The sequence below is a fragment of the Opisthocomus hoazin genome, chromosome 15, assembly GCF_030867145.1.
Source record: "Opisthocomus hoazin isolate bOpiHoa1 chromosome 15, bOpiHoa1.hap1, whole genome shotgun sequence".
NCBI lineage: Eukaryota > Metazoa > Chordata > Aves > Opisthocomiformes > Opisthocomidae > Opisthocomus > Opisthocomus hoazin.
In genome coordinates this window covers 21,963,367-21,980,006 of record NC_134428.1, presented here as the reverse complement: position 1 = coordinate 21,980,006, position 16,640 = coordinate 21,963,367, and the positions used below count along the sequence as shown (strand labels likewise).

The window sequence follows — 16,640 nt, the reverse complement described above, 5'->3', positions numbered from 1 at the left end:
TGAAAGGAGTTTAACCAACTAGAGTAACAATGACTCTTGCAAAACAACAGCACATATGTAAGTTGCTGCCACAGTGGTTTCATTATTTTTAAGTCAGGAAATTTTAGAGAGTTAATTTGTCATATTACTGGTACATTCTAATGCTCCCCTTCCTTTGCTTCAGTACAGTATACAGAGTAAGGGAAACATTTCACTTTGACCGATGCATCTTACCAGGAAGCTTCATACAAACATCATAGTTTGCAATATCAGATTTTTGGGGAATAGGATTCTAGCCCTTCTCTGCTACAGGCTTTTTTTAATAAGAATTCTCATACTTGCAGTACTCTCTGATGGAACACAAAGCAGGATGAAATTGAGAAGAAACTGTGAACCACTTTGAGAAGAGAATGCACCCACCTGTCACCAAGAGACCTCAGGTTCAGAATCACTGTCCATCAAAACAATTTTGTTCCCCAAGTTCATTCTGTGGGCTCTGTTTGCAGAGACGCACTGATCTGGGACGCTCAATTGTAAACAGATCACATGCAAACCTAAACTATTGGACTGCACCTATTTCTAACAGCCAGTTTGCATATGCTTTGTTTACACAGAACTCAAAAAAATGCTAGCACGACTTTTACTCAACCACTGCATGTTAGGAATTTTCTCTTAAGAATTCCTATGCCTGAAGGAAACATCAGTCCTTGACTTCATATTCTATGGAAAAAAAAAGTCATGAGCAGCAAAGCGTGTACCAGCCTTTGATTTCTTTTGCAGGTCTTCCCAATGCAAAACCAGTTTCGCATGGCTTGTCTCATTCAACAGTGTCCGACGGAGACATGGTAGAAGAAGAGACAGTAATTCTACAGCTGAATGGACAAGACAGAAGCAGGCAAAGCCACCCAATTGCCAGGCTTGTTGACAGTCAACACCTTTACGCACGGTGGGCAGCCAGCCAATCCAAGGTACACCATGCTATACAAGCCATGAAACAATTCAAAAAAGAAAAAGATCAATAAATAAATAGCAGTTGGCACATCTCCCACACCAAGACTCTACCCTTACTAGGTTGGGCTACACCTCAAACTGAATATGAAAAGCAAAAGCATTTTTGGTCTACCCATCAGATGAAAACAAAATTTGCTTTCTGTGTCTAAGTCGTTTTCTCCTCCCACACAATCAGGATTTCAAGTGTTTAAAAGTCCATAGTTCTTATGCCCTCGAGAGAGGAAAGGCCTTAAGTTGCTCAAGAACACTTCCTTTAGCAAGTGCACAAACTGGCTCTGCAGAGAGTCCAGTCCTGCTTAGTCAAAATGTTGGTGGCTTCTGTATGTGGCCTTAAGGAAGACAGAAGATTAAAACAGTTCATGTGGGAAGACTTCTCAAGGCTCTCTTTAAAGTGGCATGAAGCAGAAAAAAGGAGTACAGCTATAATGTTTATTTCAGAGAGAAGGGGAGGGATGTCCTTCTCCACAGCACTTAGACCACCTCTGCGAGGTTTTTCGTCTCCTCATTCTGTTCTAAAAGGTGGGATGGATTGTACTGGTATATTAAAATAGTCTCTTATGCTAGAGAGTTCCTGAAACAGGATAGTAAGTGGTCACAGAATGGTCACAGAACGGTCAGGGTTGGAAGGGACCTCTGTGGGTCATCTAGTCCAACCCCCTGCCCAAGCAGGGTCACCCAGAGCAGGCTGCACAGGACCTTGTCCAGGCGGGTCTTGAATATCTCCAGAGAAGGAGACTCCACAACCTCCCTGGGCAGCCTGGGCCAGGGCTCCATCACCCTCAGAGGGAAGAAGTTCTTCCTCGTGTTCAGCTGGAGCTTCCTCTGCTTCAATTTGTGCCCATTGCCCCTTGTCCTGTCACTGGGCATCACTGAAAAGAGCTTGACCCCACCCTCCTGACACCCACCCTTAAGATATTTATAAGCATTTATAAAGGTCCCCTCTCAGCCTTCTCCTCTTCAGGCTGAACAAGCCCAGCTCCCTCAGCCTCTCCTCGTAGCAGAGATGCTCCAGTCCCCTCACCATCCTCGTAGCCCTCCGCTGGACTCTCTCCAGTAGCTCCTCATCTTTCTTGAACTGGGGAGTCCAGAACTGGACACAGTACTCCAGACTGGGCCTCAGTAGGGCACAGTGGAAGGAGAACCTCCCTCGACCTGCTGGCCACACTCCTCTTAATGCACCCCAGGATCCCATTGGCCTTCTTGGCAACCAGGGCACACTGCTGGCTCATGGTCAACCTGTCGTCCACCAGCACACCCAGGTAACAGTGTGCTTAAACTTTTCTTCCACTTATCCTCCTATCCTAATTACACAGTGTGTATTAACAGAACCAGACAAAGACTGTCCGTATTTTCTCCTCAGCTAAGGCAGCGGTCCCAATTAATTTCTACATTATTTCTCCTAAACTGTCAAGATGTCCTCAAACAACATGAAAATTACACATCTGGTACATTTAAAAGAGGGAGGAAAACCACCAAAGTAAATCGCGCATACACAACAAATGACAACCCAAGAAATTAAACTTGCTTTTAAATTACTAAAAATAGATTGGGTAGGGAGGGAAGGGACTATCAATCAAATCTTACTTAGAGTTGCTGAATATTCAAAGAACAGGCTTCTAATAGACTGCTCTCTCAAGACTGCTTGAAATTTTTATGATAAAAAATGCACAAGAACATGAAAAAAGGAGCAGTAGGACAACGAAGAGCAAAATACAAGACAGAAGTAGATACAGAGTATTAATTAGGCCATTAAGAACCTTAAATGTTTTACTGTCTAATAAAATATGTATTTCATAAAAATTAAGTGCCATGCAGAAGAAACGCATATGTGCATTTTATTGATCTGTTCTAAAGAAACTAAAGATGTGAATTACTAGCAGAAAACATCTGTGGACAAGAGTGAATAGACATTAGTAAAATTGTATCTGTACTGTAAGAACAAAGAATATACTACTGGATAGAAATTTTCACTCACATTTACCTAAGTTAAAGACTCATCTGCTCTGTAAGCATCTCCTCAATCTGCTTTTATAAGGAGTCTGCAGTCAACTGAAACAGAGAGACTTCTAAATACTTGGAAAAACTATTCAGTGATTAATACTGAATTATTGACTGAAGTGAATGCATTAAGACCACACAATAATTTGTACTCACAATTAGTCAATTAACCAAGTCTGGAAGTAAATTAAGATGTCTTTTCACAGCCCACATTCAGGACAAAAAAATGCTTCCACTGTTTCATCTTACAGATTTGTAAAAAAAAAAAAAAATCACTGCGAAATGACACCCAGGCCTCTGGCTCCCCATGTTTCTCAGTGTTACTCTTGCAGTCTGTGACATGAAGGCACACCAGCCGCTTTGGATTCATAAACCAACATTTAAGAGCTACCTAAGTTTACCAGTCACAAAGCACCGCACAAGCTCAGTGGACTTCATGGGCATTTGCTGCCTGTCCTAGACACATGCAATTGTAAGACAACAAAGACCTTAACCGCCCAATACACTACAGACTAAGCTCTACAGCGTATTTAGCTTTCATACTTTCTTTGAAGTACGAATCCTGAAGTGGTTATCCTAGCCGCGAGTCTGCAACCTCAGGAGACTCCTAGATGCATGGGGACTGAACCAAAGACACATGAAACAAAGCCAGTGTTAGGTATGGCTACAGGCGAGAGAGGCTTCTGTGCTCTGGACTGCTATTAAGAAAAAGGAGAGGAAAGAATCTGTACCAAAAGCAAATGAGATGATTCCTCTCCCTTTTCATTAACATCGCCAGCTCAGAAGCACATGACTTTTCTTTTTTAAACCACATTTCCACTTGGATTGCGAAGGGAAAGCTGGCTCATCTGCATCTAACCAGTAGTAAGGTGAAGCTCGGTCTGTTAAGCATTTCTGGTTATGGTGCCCCTTGGCTCTGAGTGCAGAACACCCAGATGCTGCCTGCTCAGACACTTACTAGAGCTAGAAGGAACTCAAAGTAAATTAGCACATGCCAGAAGAACTGATACAGAGCTGAGTGCTAGCACAGATCCACCCCGAACAAGGTGGCCAGCTGGAGCTAACTGTCAAATCTCAAACAGTGGTTTAACAAGCACCTAACCAGCCTGCGTCCCCTCTGTCACCCCAGTGCGGAGTGCAACTGCCCCAACGCACAGAGCTGAACACATTCGCCAAGCCCCATGCTCTGCAACTGCTGCAAAAACTTCAACAGCAGACACTAATTACTACACATGGGCCAGTAATAAGATTGTATTTGCATGGCATAAGTAGCAAATTCAAGTAGTTTCCTGTTCTTCACCAACATCCTGTTGCCACATCTACTCCTCCAGGAAACTGCAACACTGAGCAAGAGAGTTTGGCATCCCACGGAACATCTCTGACGCCAAATGGCTATTGGAGCACAGCTACTATGAGCTTGTTTAAAAAGAAAACAATCACATTAATCTGGTTGTCATTTATGCTTTCAGTTATTCAGTGTAAGACTGCACGTCCCATTTTCTGGAGGGGAAAAAAAGGCGAAAAGTATTAATTTTGATTTGTTCCCAGAAGCCAAAACAGACACTCTGCAGTGAGAATGTTCACACAGCTGGCACCAAAGTAACTAAGATATGAATTACTACAGATTTCAGAATTTTTATTCCTGTTTTTGTAAAAGCAAACACTCTCATGCTCACTCATCCCCCAGATTTGTAGAAAAACACAACAGTACCAGCTGGAAGAATCCTGCAGTCAGCTAAGTATACATGTCATGATTGAGAGTTTGTGAACACAAAGAAGTTACACCAGCACAACTTGAATCTACATTTAAGCCTTTATAGCTGGGACTCTGCACAAGAATCTCCAAGTGTGGCATGTTTTGGTTAGATTAATCTTTTCATAATCAACACATCAGCTAAACTGAACCAAGCTTGGTTTAAAAGAACACATAAGAGAACATACACCGAGTTGTGCATGGCCTTAGTTTATATTCACAACCTGACTTACAGCACAGCTATTTTTGAATCAACAAATTGAGCAGCAGTTTCACGTAATGAGAGAAACTTTCCCTAAACATTTAATAGAACCCATGACAAATTGAGCTGCTTAGTCAAAAATTACTTGACATAAATTCCATAATTAAAATGAAGTAATTCTTTATCACCATCTCACTGTGCAACAAAAAAAAACCTGTTCTCAAAGACATTCTCTGAAATCAGAGCATGAAAAAATACAAGACGAAGCACTAAGACACCAAATCTTTAAAGAGCTTCCAGCGAGAGTAAAACCACCATCCACAAGTTCTAGCATAGCAAACGACGCATTTCAAAGAACAAAAAAATGGTTGCAAATGCAGATTACGCAATATTTAAGAAGTAAAACTACATGAAGAGTTATCAGATTCAATGTACATATGCAGCGTTTCAGAAACAACTAGTTCTGTAGTCGTGGTTATGTGGTCAAAGCATTTCCTTAGTATGTGTACGTACGGCTTGCAGTTCCCTCTGAGATGTAAGGATACCCGCACTCATACACACCATGATGGCACCATTCTAACCACAAGAATGGAGGCCGAGTGGTTAGTGAGGTCATCAAAATACTGCGATATGCTATGTATATCTCTGTTTTTCTACACTATGTCAATTTTTAAAATTTAATTAGTGCCTCGAGTTACTGGCTAACAGACTGTATGATCTCCCTTAGAAAGGGAAATAAAAAGACTGTTGGATCAAGCTCTCAATTTTCTGTTTGGTTATTAAACCCCAATTGCGGAGACACCCCCACCACCCAAATGCTGAAGTGAACTTGTATACTCACGTCACAGAAAGATTAATGCACGCATAAAATCCTGCAGCATCAGCACCTTGATATGTGCTCAGAGTATTGGACTATTTATTTTTGTCAAGTTTATTAAGTACCTAGGAAAATCCCATTATAAATAAAGCAGCATGCTTTTAATAAAATTTCACACGCACAGTAAGTTTTCAATTTATAATGGGGCTTACATAATAATTTATTTTTATTTTAACTCCACTTTTTAATTTAATTTCATACACCCATACATTTTGTATTTTATGCTCAAACTAAAAAACTCCTCCATTTATCGCTTCCATTTCCTAAATGCTAAAAGCACTACAGGTTTAAAAACTTATTTTTATGCTTAGAAATCTCGTACTGAAAGTATCCATTTACAATGAAAAACACAAACTTCAGGCTCCATTAATAGCACTACTGCAAAAATACAAAACGGTCACAGAAGCAATAAGCAAATATCCCATGAAATATTCACAGACAAGCACAATTTTCCAACCTATTGAGCTCCCAGTTCAGAAAGCTCAAGTGCTATTATCAGGCTACGCTCAATCAACATTTGCAGTTTTTAGTCAATAGAACTTTTGTACTTAGGAGCATTTGAAAACCTGACCCATAGCTGCTTAAAATTTGGGTTAGTAAGCTTAACTTTCAACTTCTGTTTCAGTTCCTTTGGTTCTTGGGGCAGGGGGGAAGTTATTATTTTAGTTACTGAAAGCCTCTAACTTGTTATTGTCACTTCTTTAAAAAATTGAGTCAATTTTTAAGATAAAAAAGAAAAAGTTAATAATTCAGCATTAATCTAACCCTGTAAACACCCGATTACACTGTAAATTTGGAAAAAAAAAATACTGTCTTCAGCAGGGAAAACTACTCCAGCTAATGGTTCCTGCTGTATCTTATGTTTTTGCTTGTATCACTAGTTTTTAGAACGCTATTACATATCCTACCAGTAGTCTTGAGTTTCTCTTTCTTTACAGAAAAATACCCAGATATTTATGCAGATTTCCAGCTTTAACTAGCACAGGTAAAAAAACCAAAAAAGGAAGAGTTTCTAGTAATACTTAATTTCATTTAAAGCATCTATTTTTGATGCAAGTACTTCCATACTTTCATCTTGAATTATATTTGTAATGCCTGCTGCAGTGTAGCACTCACATTAATTAGATTACGGGGTCTTCAGCTGTACTGGGAGCCGTCCACTCCTCCACCCACTTTGTTTCTGTCATTAACCTCTAGGAAATGCCCTCCTTGTTGGTCATTATTGTTTAATTATACTTTATAGTTATGTCATCACATCTGTGAAATACAATCTTCCATAACACAGCTGTGAAATATGATACTCTCGCCCAGCAGTGAAATTCTGGTTATAGCAGATTATACACACACACGATGTCGATGGTGGAAGTGATATGAAACTTTTCAAAGGCCACTGGTTTTGAACAGGTCTATTGTGTTAGGAGGTACGTACAGCCTTCAAGAAGGCTCTCAGAAACTCTTCCTCTTTCTGCCCTTCCCCACCCCTCCTGACAAAATCTTTTGCAAATTTTAGGAATAGTTACTTCTAAACTTAGAAGAGAGCTTGTAAGAGAGAAATTTTATACAGAAAAAGTATCTATGAGTCCAGGATCTGTTTTTTTTAACAAGCAGTATGAATTACATCTGAAAGATACTTTTTCCTGGAACCCTTTGCTTCCATTCGTGATCTCATGATGCACAAGCATCTCCTCTGCTTGTAGTATAATAGCAGCAGTGACTGCACTGGTCCAAAAGAAACAGGACTTTGTGTATTTTTGCTATCTTTTACAGCTGGGGGGGGAGGGGGGAGAAGAGGGACATCTATTCAAACAACTGGTTCGTAGCAGACTAGCAGCAAGACCTCCCATCTAAGTCATTGAATGTGATGCCTATTAATTCCTGACAGTTAACATAAACTGCACATCCTGCTGGCACATGGAGAAGGTGTGGCTCTATCAAACAGGACAGTGGTGTTACCACAAAATAGTATTCAGAAAAAAAATCATAGTTTGTACTGTAAAGTCTGTGTACTGTAAGACCTATCTTCACTTTGTCCTACTTTTGACAATATTAGTTGGCTAGCAGTAAGCATACAGGCTTCTCCACAGAAAAGAAACAGCACCAACCAGCACTTTGTCTTGTTTACTGGGGGGGGATTTGTGTATATATGTGTGGGCGGGGGAATTGTCTGATTTTTCAAGAGTGGAGATAGAAGTGGACAGGAGAACAGTTTAAAGCCTCAATCAAGACTGCATATACCAAGCTTCCAACAGGCAATTCCCCCCCCCCCTTGGTCTGTGTTACAAACCCTTGGCTAGTCAGCAGAAGGCAAGGAGTTGTTTACCTGTTAGAAGCAAGGGGGCAAATTCCTTTAGATTGATGCAAAACATTTTCCTGCTCTAGAAGTCAGAAAGGGAGGAGCATCGAGTTTATTTATGTAGCTCAAACAGCAGCCAAGCAAAGAGGATGCCTTATTGTGCAGAGTTCATAACTACATTAAACTCCTCCCTTTAAAGCGATGAAGAAAGAAAATTGCCGTTCCTGTTCCAGAAGTCACGAGCAAATGGAAGGGGAGAGAAATAAGCAACCAAGTCGCTGCTTGAGAGAATTTTTGAGCACAATGCTTATGATTAACCAACTGAAGAAACAGAATGACAGGGAGGAGAGAGCTCGCACAGATAAACCCAGAGCCAGAGGGAGTGACAACAGACATGCCCTGGGCTTCGGGTGGTCTTGTTTTACAAAACCAGATTAATTAAACAGACACTCAAGGACATCTCTTTTAGAAAATGAAACACGTTACAAACCAAAACGCCTCAGAGAGTGAGCAGCTAGGGAGTTATAACTAAATTACTAAGTACAAAATGAAGCAGCCTGCAGAGGAAATGAGTAATTAAAAAAACCCTCCCCTGAGCAACAGGCTGGCGAGCAAGGGATAACTCCAGGACCCTGGCGCTGGAGGTAAACGGTACCAAAGCAAAGAACTGCCAGATGAAAACAAATGTTTTATACAAACAACAAAAAGCCTAATAGACCATCACAAAAACCCAATCGTCCTGTCTTTACAGCTTGTTTTCACTCAGAGATGGTATTAGACACAGTCTGTCTGGTACGACCTGAAGAGATGCACGCAGGAATTACATCACCCACCACTACCACGCTGCGCCCCGGGGTGAAGTGCTGCAGTCCTTGGACAGAGCTCAGCAACCGTAAACAACGTTTTCAGAGGAAGAAATAGATTGTCAACCCCATTCTTCTTTCTGCAAGAGAGTTTATCTAAAACACAGCACAGACAACCACCTCCCTGCTAGCACAGAAAACCCTTCTGCAGCCCTCTCCCCTTCCTCAACGAAGCAAAGACACCTCGGGCGCCCATTCTCTGGGGGTCCTGGTGGGCAACCTCACCCCTGGCCTGGCCCGACTCCTCTTGTTCTCTGTTGCCTCAGCGAGACACCAGGAACACCATTCAACTTGCTAACCCTAAAATAAGCACTCTGCCAAAGTGCTTTTCCAACTTTTTTCCACTAAATCTTTCCAGGGAAGACAAACCCTGGGGGTACCAAGTTTTAGCCCACTGACAAGAACCCTTCTTCACCCATTCATCTTTTGGAAACCCCACCAGTTGAACACAAGCCTGTTGGCAGGCAGGTGTGGAGGATGACAACCATGGGCAACAGCCCACTGGAGGAGCACCCTGGGGCGAGGGGCTCACATTGCTTCTCCAGACGCGGCTCCCTCAGAAGGAGCAGTCCCAGCATCATCCCCGTTTCTCAGCCACAGACAGCAGCAAGGTTGGGAGGGCAAAGACATCCCTTGATGATGTTGAGGAGGACCTGCTGCTTGGTCACCAGGCGGACATCTCTCACTGCCATCTCGGGGCCTCCATCAGTGGGGGTCACAGCCATTGCACAGTGGGTCCCTCACCCACCAGGACTTACTTCAAGCGAGCGGTCCCTCACCATCCCCTCAGGCTCTCTGTGGGCAGGGGGCATTCCTCAGAGTCCCCTTCACCAGGGGTGGCCCCCCACCATCACCTCAGGCCCTCTGTGAGCTGGGGGATCCCACACCCTCCCCTTCACCAGAGACGACCCCCCACCATCACCTCAGGCCCTCTGTGAGCTGGGGGATCCCACACCTTCCCCTTCACCAGAGATGACCCCCCACCATCACCCCAGGCCCTCTGCGAGCTGGGGGATCCCACACCCTCCCCTTCACCAGAGATGGCCCCCCACCATCACCCCAGGCCCTCTGTGAGCTGGTGGATCCCACACCCTCCCCTTCACCAGAGACGGCCCCCAACATCACCCCGGGCCCTTCTCCTGCCTCCTCAGAGGGGCCGAGGGGACCCCCCACCATCCCCTTCTTCGGTGGGGGCCCCTCTCGCCCCCTCAGACCCTCTCCACCCAGACCCCCGCCCGCTCCCCGGGGCGGAAGGGTCCCTGCCCGCCCCCTCAGGCCCTGCCCCGGGTCCCTCCCCGCAGGGCGCGGGCTCTCCCTCTCCCTCCGGAGCGGGCCAAGCCCCGTGGGCCCCCGCGCCCCCGGCCCGGCCCGCCTCGGCGGCACTCACTGCGGCGGGAGCTGCAGGGCCGGGCCGCCGCGGCGCTGGAAGGCGCCGTCGACGAAGACGCCGTTCTTGCCGAGGCAGCGCAGGTAGAAGTGCGGCTCCTGGAAGCTGAGCTGCAGGTGCCGCCGGGAGATGAAGCTGGAGTGCCCCATGTTGACGTCCACCGAGCCCTGCGAGGAGTTGCGGCCTATGGTGACGGCCGGCTGCCGCATGAGGAACTCGAACTCGCGGCCCTGCAGCCGCGCCAGCACCGGGCCGGCGGAGGCGGCGGCGGGCGGCGCGGCCGGGGGCGGCGGCCCGGGAGGGGGCGCCGCGGCGGGGCTGCAGGGCGCCGAGCGCAGCGCCAGCAGAGCCCGCGCCCCGCTGCTGTCCTCCCCGACTTCGGCCATGTTCCCAGCCAGGGAGCGAGCCAGCGTGCCGGCCTCCGGGGCGGAGCCGGCGGGGCGGGGGGAAGCGGGGCGGAGCGGGAGCCGAACCCGCCGCTGCCGCCACCGCCTTTCCCCGGCAACACCGCCGGGCCCGGCCGCCCCGGCCGCTATTTACAGCGCGGGGCGGGGGCTGGCGGCGCCGGGCTGGGCGGGGGAGCGGCGCCCCCTGCAGGCCCGGCCGCGCTGCGCGGGCAGGTGCTGAGGGGCTCCCGCCGCTCTGTGCCGGGCCCGGGAGCTGATTCGCCTCAGAAACTGCCCCTGCAGCCGCTTCCCCCCTCGGTCTCTCAGAGAATCATTAAGGTTGGAAAAGACCTCTGGGATCATCAAGTCCAACCGTCACCCCAACACCACCGTGACTGCTGAACCATGTCCAAAGTGCCACATCTCTACGTGCTTTTTGAACACCTCCAGGGATGGGGACTCCATCACCTCCCTGGGCAGCCTGGTCCAATGTCTGACCACTCTCAGTGAAGACATTTTTCCTAATACCCAATCTAAGCGTCCCCTGATGTGACTTGAGGCCATTTCCTCTTGTCCTATCACTTGGGAGAAGAGACCAACAGCCGCCTCACTACACCCTCCTTTCAGGCAGTTGCAGAGAGTGATAAGGTCTCCCTTCAGCCTCCTCTTCTCCAGACTAAACAGCCCCCAGCTCCTTCAGCTGCTCCTCATCAGACTTGTTCTCCAGAGCCCTCCCCAGCCTCGCTGCCCTTCTCTGGACACGCTCCAGCCCCTCAATGTCCTTCTCGTAGTCAGGGGCCCAAAACCGAACACAGCACTCGAGGTGCAGCCTCACCAGTGCCGAGCACAGGGGCACGATCCCCTCCCTGCTCCTGCTGGCCACACCATTCCTGATCCAAGCCAGGATGCCGTTGGCCTTCTTGGCCACTTGGGCACACTGCTGGCTCATGGTCAGCCGGCTGTCGACCAGCACCCTAAGATATTTTTCCGCCGGGCAGCTTTCCAGCCACTCCTCCCCAAGCCTGTAGCGTTGCATGGGATTGGTGTGACCCAAGTGCAGGACCCGGCACTTGGCCTTGTTGAGTCTCATGCACTTGACCTTGGCCCATTGATCCAGCCTGTCCAGATCCCTCTGCAGAGCCTTCCTACCCTCGAGCAGACCAACACTCCCACCCAGCTTGGTGCCATCTGCAAACAAACATTCTGCGGGGCAGGGACACATCCACCCCACGGCTGGGCCCCAGCGCATCGCCCGCTGTTTGGTGCGGGGCTCCCGTGTCTCCAAACCAGCGTGCGATGGGTGAGGTGGCGTTTCCTTGGCGCCTCGTGTCCTTGCACCAAAACCTCATGCCAGTGTTAGGCCAGGGGTTAATCACGACATGATTTTAACATCCCTGCCCTGCTCTCAAAGGCTCGCCGAAGGGGGGGATTCAGCCCAGAGACACAAAGGTGTGAGTTTAAAACACCTTAATACACTTTTATAATCATACAGTTTATATATGTGCACACACTCTGGTCTTTATATGTATGTACTCGTGTTTTTATACTCATATGGCTTTATAATCACATAGCTTTTCATTATAAAGGAGTGTGTGTAGGTTTTTAGCTTGCATTACATTATTTCTTACTTCAAATTACTTTCTGTATTTTTTTCACAAGCCTTATTTATATTACATGTTATTTTTATGAATGGTAAAGGTCATGTACTTTGCAACAATGGCATACAGGTGGATCGTGTATACTCTGTACTGGTTAGATTATCCAGATTAAACAGGTAAAACTCTTCTGCGTGGGCAAGCCGTTGCTACTTTGCAGAATCCCGAATTGTTAAGTAACCAGAAAATATGATGAGTTTGAGAGTCTTGGGAGAGGGAGCAGCCGTACCTGCTTATTGCGTCGGCTCGTGTGGGGAATGCGGCAGCTTCGAGGAGATGGGGGAAAAAAAAAGAACCCCATAACCGGTCAAAAGTGCAGAGCAAATTTCAGCTATGAAGGCTGTAATTAAACGAGCTGGAATCAGTCCAGGACTACAAGGTTAACATCCCTGTTCCTGGAACATCTTCCCTGAGATGTTTAATGACTGCTGAGCAGTCGGGACCTGAGTCAGGCGTCTCGCCTGAGACACCATCTTCAGTAAGAGTGCTCTTTGCCACTACAGTTCAGTACCAACCGAGAGGAAGAAAGAAAAGTACGGTCTAACAAAACACCGATACCACTTCCTACGCAGCAGTGTCTGCTCTCCAGCGAGACTGAGCCAAGCCGAGCGCGGTGAAAGGTTGCAGTCCCCGGGCAGGAGAAGGAGGAAAGGCATTCCTGGAGGGGGCATGGGGAGGAGGGAGATGGATACACGAGTCCTGGAATTAAATTACAGCTGAAATAGTGCTCTCGGATGGCAAGGAGCAAATAAGCGGGGTCATGGCACACAGCAGCGGCATAACCCGGGCCCCAGCAGGGAGCTGCTCTGCTCGCACCCGTCTGCCTGAGCTCCTGCCCCAAGTCACTCAGCATCAGCAAACACTCGTGGCCAGAAAGTGAAATGTGGCCATCTGGTAGGTGAGAGCTGGTGTCGCCCACTGCCTGACGGGAGAGCTAGCTCAGGCCTTTTGCCCGTTCACGCCGGGATGTGAGTGCTGTTAAGTGTGCTTAAAAATGTGCCCAAGCTGGTAGGCAGGTGTGTGGGTGCAGGTGAGGTGGCACTTCCTAGCAGAGCAGTGTTTGACCTGCCAAAAAAAAAGAGAAGGCAGCTCCGGAGAGATTTTAATTCATGTCTAAGGCTTTTCTAAAACCCCAAAACATGTCATTTGGACAGAAGGAGCCCAAAAGGATCAGAAACATGGTGAGGCCATTACCAGATGTTGCCAGTAGATGTTTCTATGGCCACATGGGAAAATATGTTGCGGGCTGGCAAGGCAGGAACCAGCCCCGGCACGGGCAGGAGCGGGGCGGTGGCTCTGAGTACCAGCACTGCAGGCAGCCCTGTGGACCCATCTGATGTGGGGCCAAGAGGCATGTCGCTGCCGCGGCTGGGCCCCGTTACCTCTCCCACATTGGATACAGGCTACAGATTTCTGCAGCTTCAGCCAGGGAATAACCCCAGGGCTGGCACGTGAGGCCGGCTGCAAAGGTCCTCATGCTGCTCAGAAGCTTCCCGAGGGCTCAGAGAGGACCCGGCACAGCTTAGGACGGCGGAGCTGCAGATGCCGACGGGCATGTCCACACGTGCCACGGTCACTCTGCAGCCACCGAGACACTCCCGCCACGCCAGTCGTTGAGATCCTTTTTCTAACAAGTCTTTTTCTTTCTGCCTGGAAATTTCTTCTGTGTGGAATTTGCTGCTTAAGCCAGCACTGCCACTGAGATAAATCCCAGCTTCATGCAAAATGTGATCAAGCGGTGTACAGAAACAGGATTCCTCCGAGCTGCCCGATGGGTTGTGCTCAGCATCGTGTCTCACCAGCCTGTCTGCCTGCGGCATCCGTTCCCTAAGCTCCTCGCGCTGTGAGGAACAGAGCGCTCTGCTCGGCAGCTTCCAGCGCTCTGCTCAGCTCTAATCCACCCGGCAACAGCATCAAACCAAGGGCCCTTCAGACAAGGAAACGCTCTGCGCTCCTCCAGTCAGCTAATCCTGCTTAAAGTCAAGCCGGCTGCCCCAGTGTAAATGCCTGATGTAAATGCACTCAAAATTGTTTGAGTTAAATTAATCTCATCCCGTATGGCTGGATTGACTTTAAAGTGGTTCATTTTCCTCGGCAGGGTTTTAGACGGATGTGTCTGCAGGTGTGGCTAGACTTCCTGACTGTACAAGTTCCCTGCCAAGATATTCAGATGGCCGGGAGCTGCCAGCCAGGTACCGCGAGCTGCAGGGAGCTGAGGTGGGGAGCAGCCCCAGCGGGACCTGGGGCTGGGATGGGGGGACAGCACTGTCCTTGTGCCACCCCCGCGATGTGCCCAGGCATGGGTGCAGTGCTCAGATGCGGGAATAGCACCTTGGCCATCCCTGGCCACCCAAACTGGCCAGCTGAGAGCTCACTCCAGCAAGGACCGTGCTCGAGCATTAGCGTGGTACAATGCTGAGACCCCCTACAAGTATGACTGCCTGTGCACACACAGAAATAATCCCACCTGGCACTTCTTAGAGACACCTTGAACCATTCCGAGCTGCTGCTCTGCTCTGCCATGTCTGTAGGGCAACCTGAACCGGGAGGAGACATCAAACATTCAAACAAAGCAGCTGGGAAGGGGACAGCGAGACAAGAAAGTAGCTAGGATAGAGTCGGTGTTGCTCAGAGAGTAGTGCAAAACCTGACTGTCCTTTGTCAAATATTTGTTTGGCAGTGTGTCTGTCTCAATACAGCGATACACGGCAGGAATCTGTTTTCCACTATCAGTTGCAGGCAAATGAATGTAGTGGGTTGTTATGGTCACCCAGATAGCACTGCATTGGGCAAACACAAATCTTGCAAAAACAGTGATAAAAGGGTACATTTCTGCATTTATCTGCTGCCTGGCATCTGCTTAAAAACACTTGGTTTCTCTAAGTGAAATGCTGCATTTCTATAGCACTTCATACGGCTGTTGCTTACTATTCTGATGCATGAGACTGAATACATATTTATCAAGCCCCAATTCAGCAAAGAAGCTGCCCGTCTTCGACACCGCAGGAAATCTGTTCTACCCCCAGACCAAAGCGTAATTGAAAAGCAGCTTCGACAGAAAGGAACGATGAGAGCTGCACGCTGGGCGTGAGCTGCTTGATGTATTTACCCAGCAGCTAGACAACACATTGATGCTCACAATGAAAGCTAGCCTAATGCACACAGCCCTGACCCGGGGAAGCAGGAGGAGAAGAGCGAAGGAAAGCAATTAGTCTAAGGAAAAGAGGCTCTGCTGTCTCCACGGTAGCCCAGTCCAGCATTTCTCCCGAGCGCGGTGCCAATCTGATGGGGCTAAGGGCAATAGGGCTTCCACTGATGTAAAGTGTGCGTCATTAGCAAGCGAGTAGAGACTTCAGGACCTGCATCACACAAATACTTAGATAAAATACAAGAGGGCAGCGTTCCCTCAAATTCCTGCCCAGCTCCCCGCAACCCTTTTTCCTTTCCTTTCCCTCAGCCATCAAATAGATGTTAAACACTATTGTGGTTTTTGTCCAAACTAATTTGAAGCAATGTAAGTGATGTACAATGTGCTCTGTATTTGTGGAGCTACTTTCCCCAACGCACCTGCGCTCGGGAGCAGCCGCAGTTCTCTCTCCAGCTGGATGGGTTTTAATTCTGCTTTCTGTCTCAGGGAAATCACGGCGCTGCGACACAGGAGCAAAAAGGGGCTTGCACTTCTACGTGTCTGCTAGGAGTTTCTTCTTAACCAAGTGGCTGCAAGAAGTTAAATAAAATTCATTGTTTTAGAACATGTTCAAGCACGTGATAGTATCTGGCTCACATACACACACTCGCACGGTGTCTGACCCAGCCTCCTGTGGGTTTGCTACTTGTTTTCTCAATTCTGTTGCATGATCTCTGCTTTTAACACTGATCCTTACATCTCTGATGTAAGACACTCGGTCCTGATCTGGGGCAACCCGTATCAATCTGCCTGCCTGCAGAGGCTGCGTCCACAATGCGGATCTCTGACCAGGAGGGCACCTGTGATGCTCGCAGTGGCATCGAGGGTGTGACCTGCCGCTCAGGGTCTGGGGAGCCCAGCAGAGCCCTAATCCCATCTGGGACACCCGTAAATACACCTCCTCAATCAAAGAACAGCTTTGCAACTCTTTCACAGCGGCTCTGAGCCAGGTTTTAAGCCAGATGGCCTGGTAAGAAAGGGTTCGCCTGTGGAGGAGGTGATACATTGGTAGAGGAATTCTTTCTTTTCCCGCACCGCTTTTAATCAGC

The 16,640-nt window shown here is 47.9% G+C and overlaps 1 protein-coding gene across 2 annotated transcripts in view; it reads right to left on the bottom strand.

Moving 5' to 3' along the window:
• The window catches only part of FOXK1 (forkhead box K1), a 58,676-nt gene extending 47,927 nt beyond the window's left edge, over positions 1 to 10,749 (bottom strand). For both annotated transcript variants that reach the window (XM_075436913.1, XM_075436914.1), the window contains exon 1: positions 10,364 to 10,749. In XM_075436913.1, coding sequence (XP_075293028.1) covers positions 10,364 to 10,749 — 386 coding nt within the window. The remainder of the gene's footprint in view (positions 1 to 10,363) is intronic.
• Between the last annotated feature and the right edge of the window lie 5,891 nt (positions 10,750 to 16,640).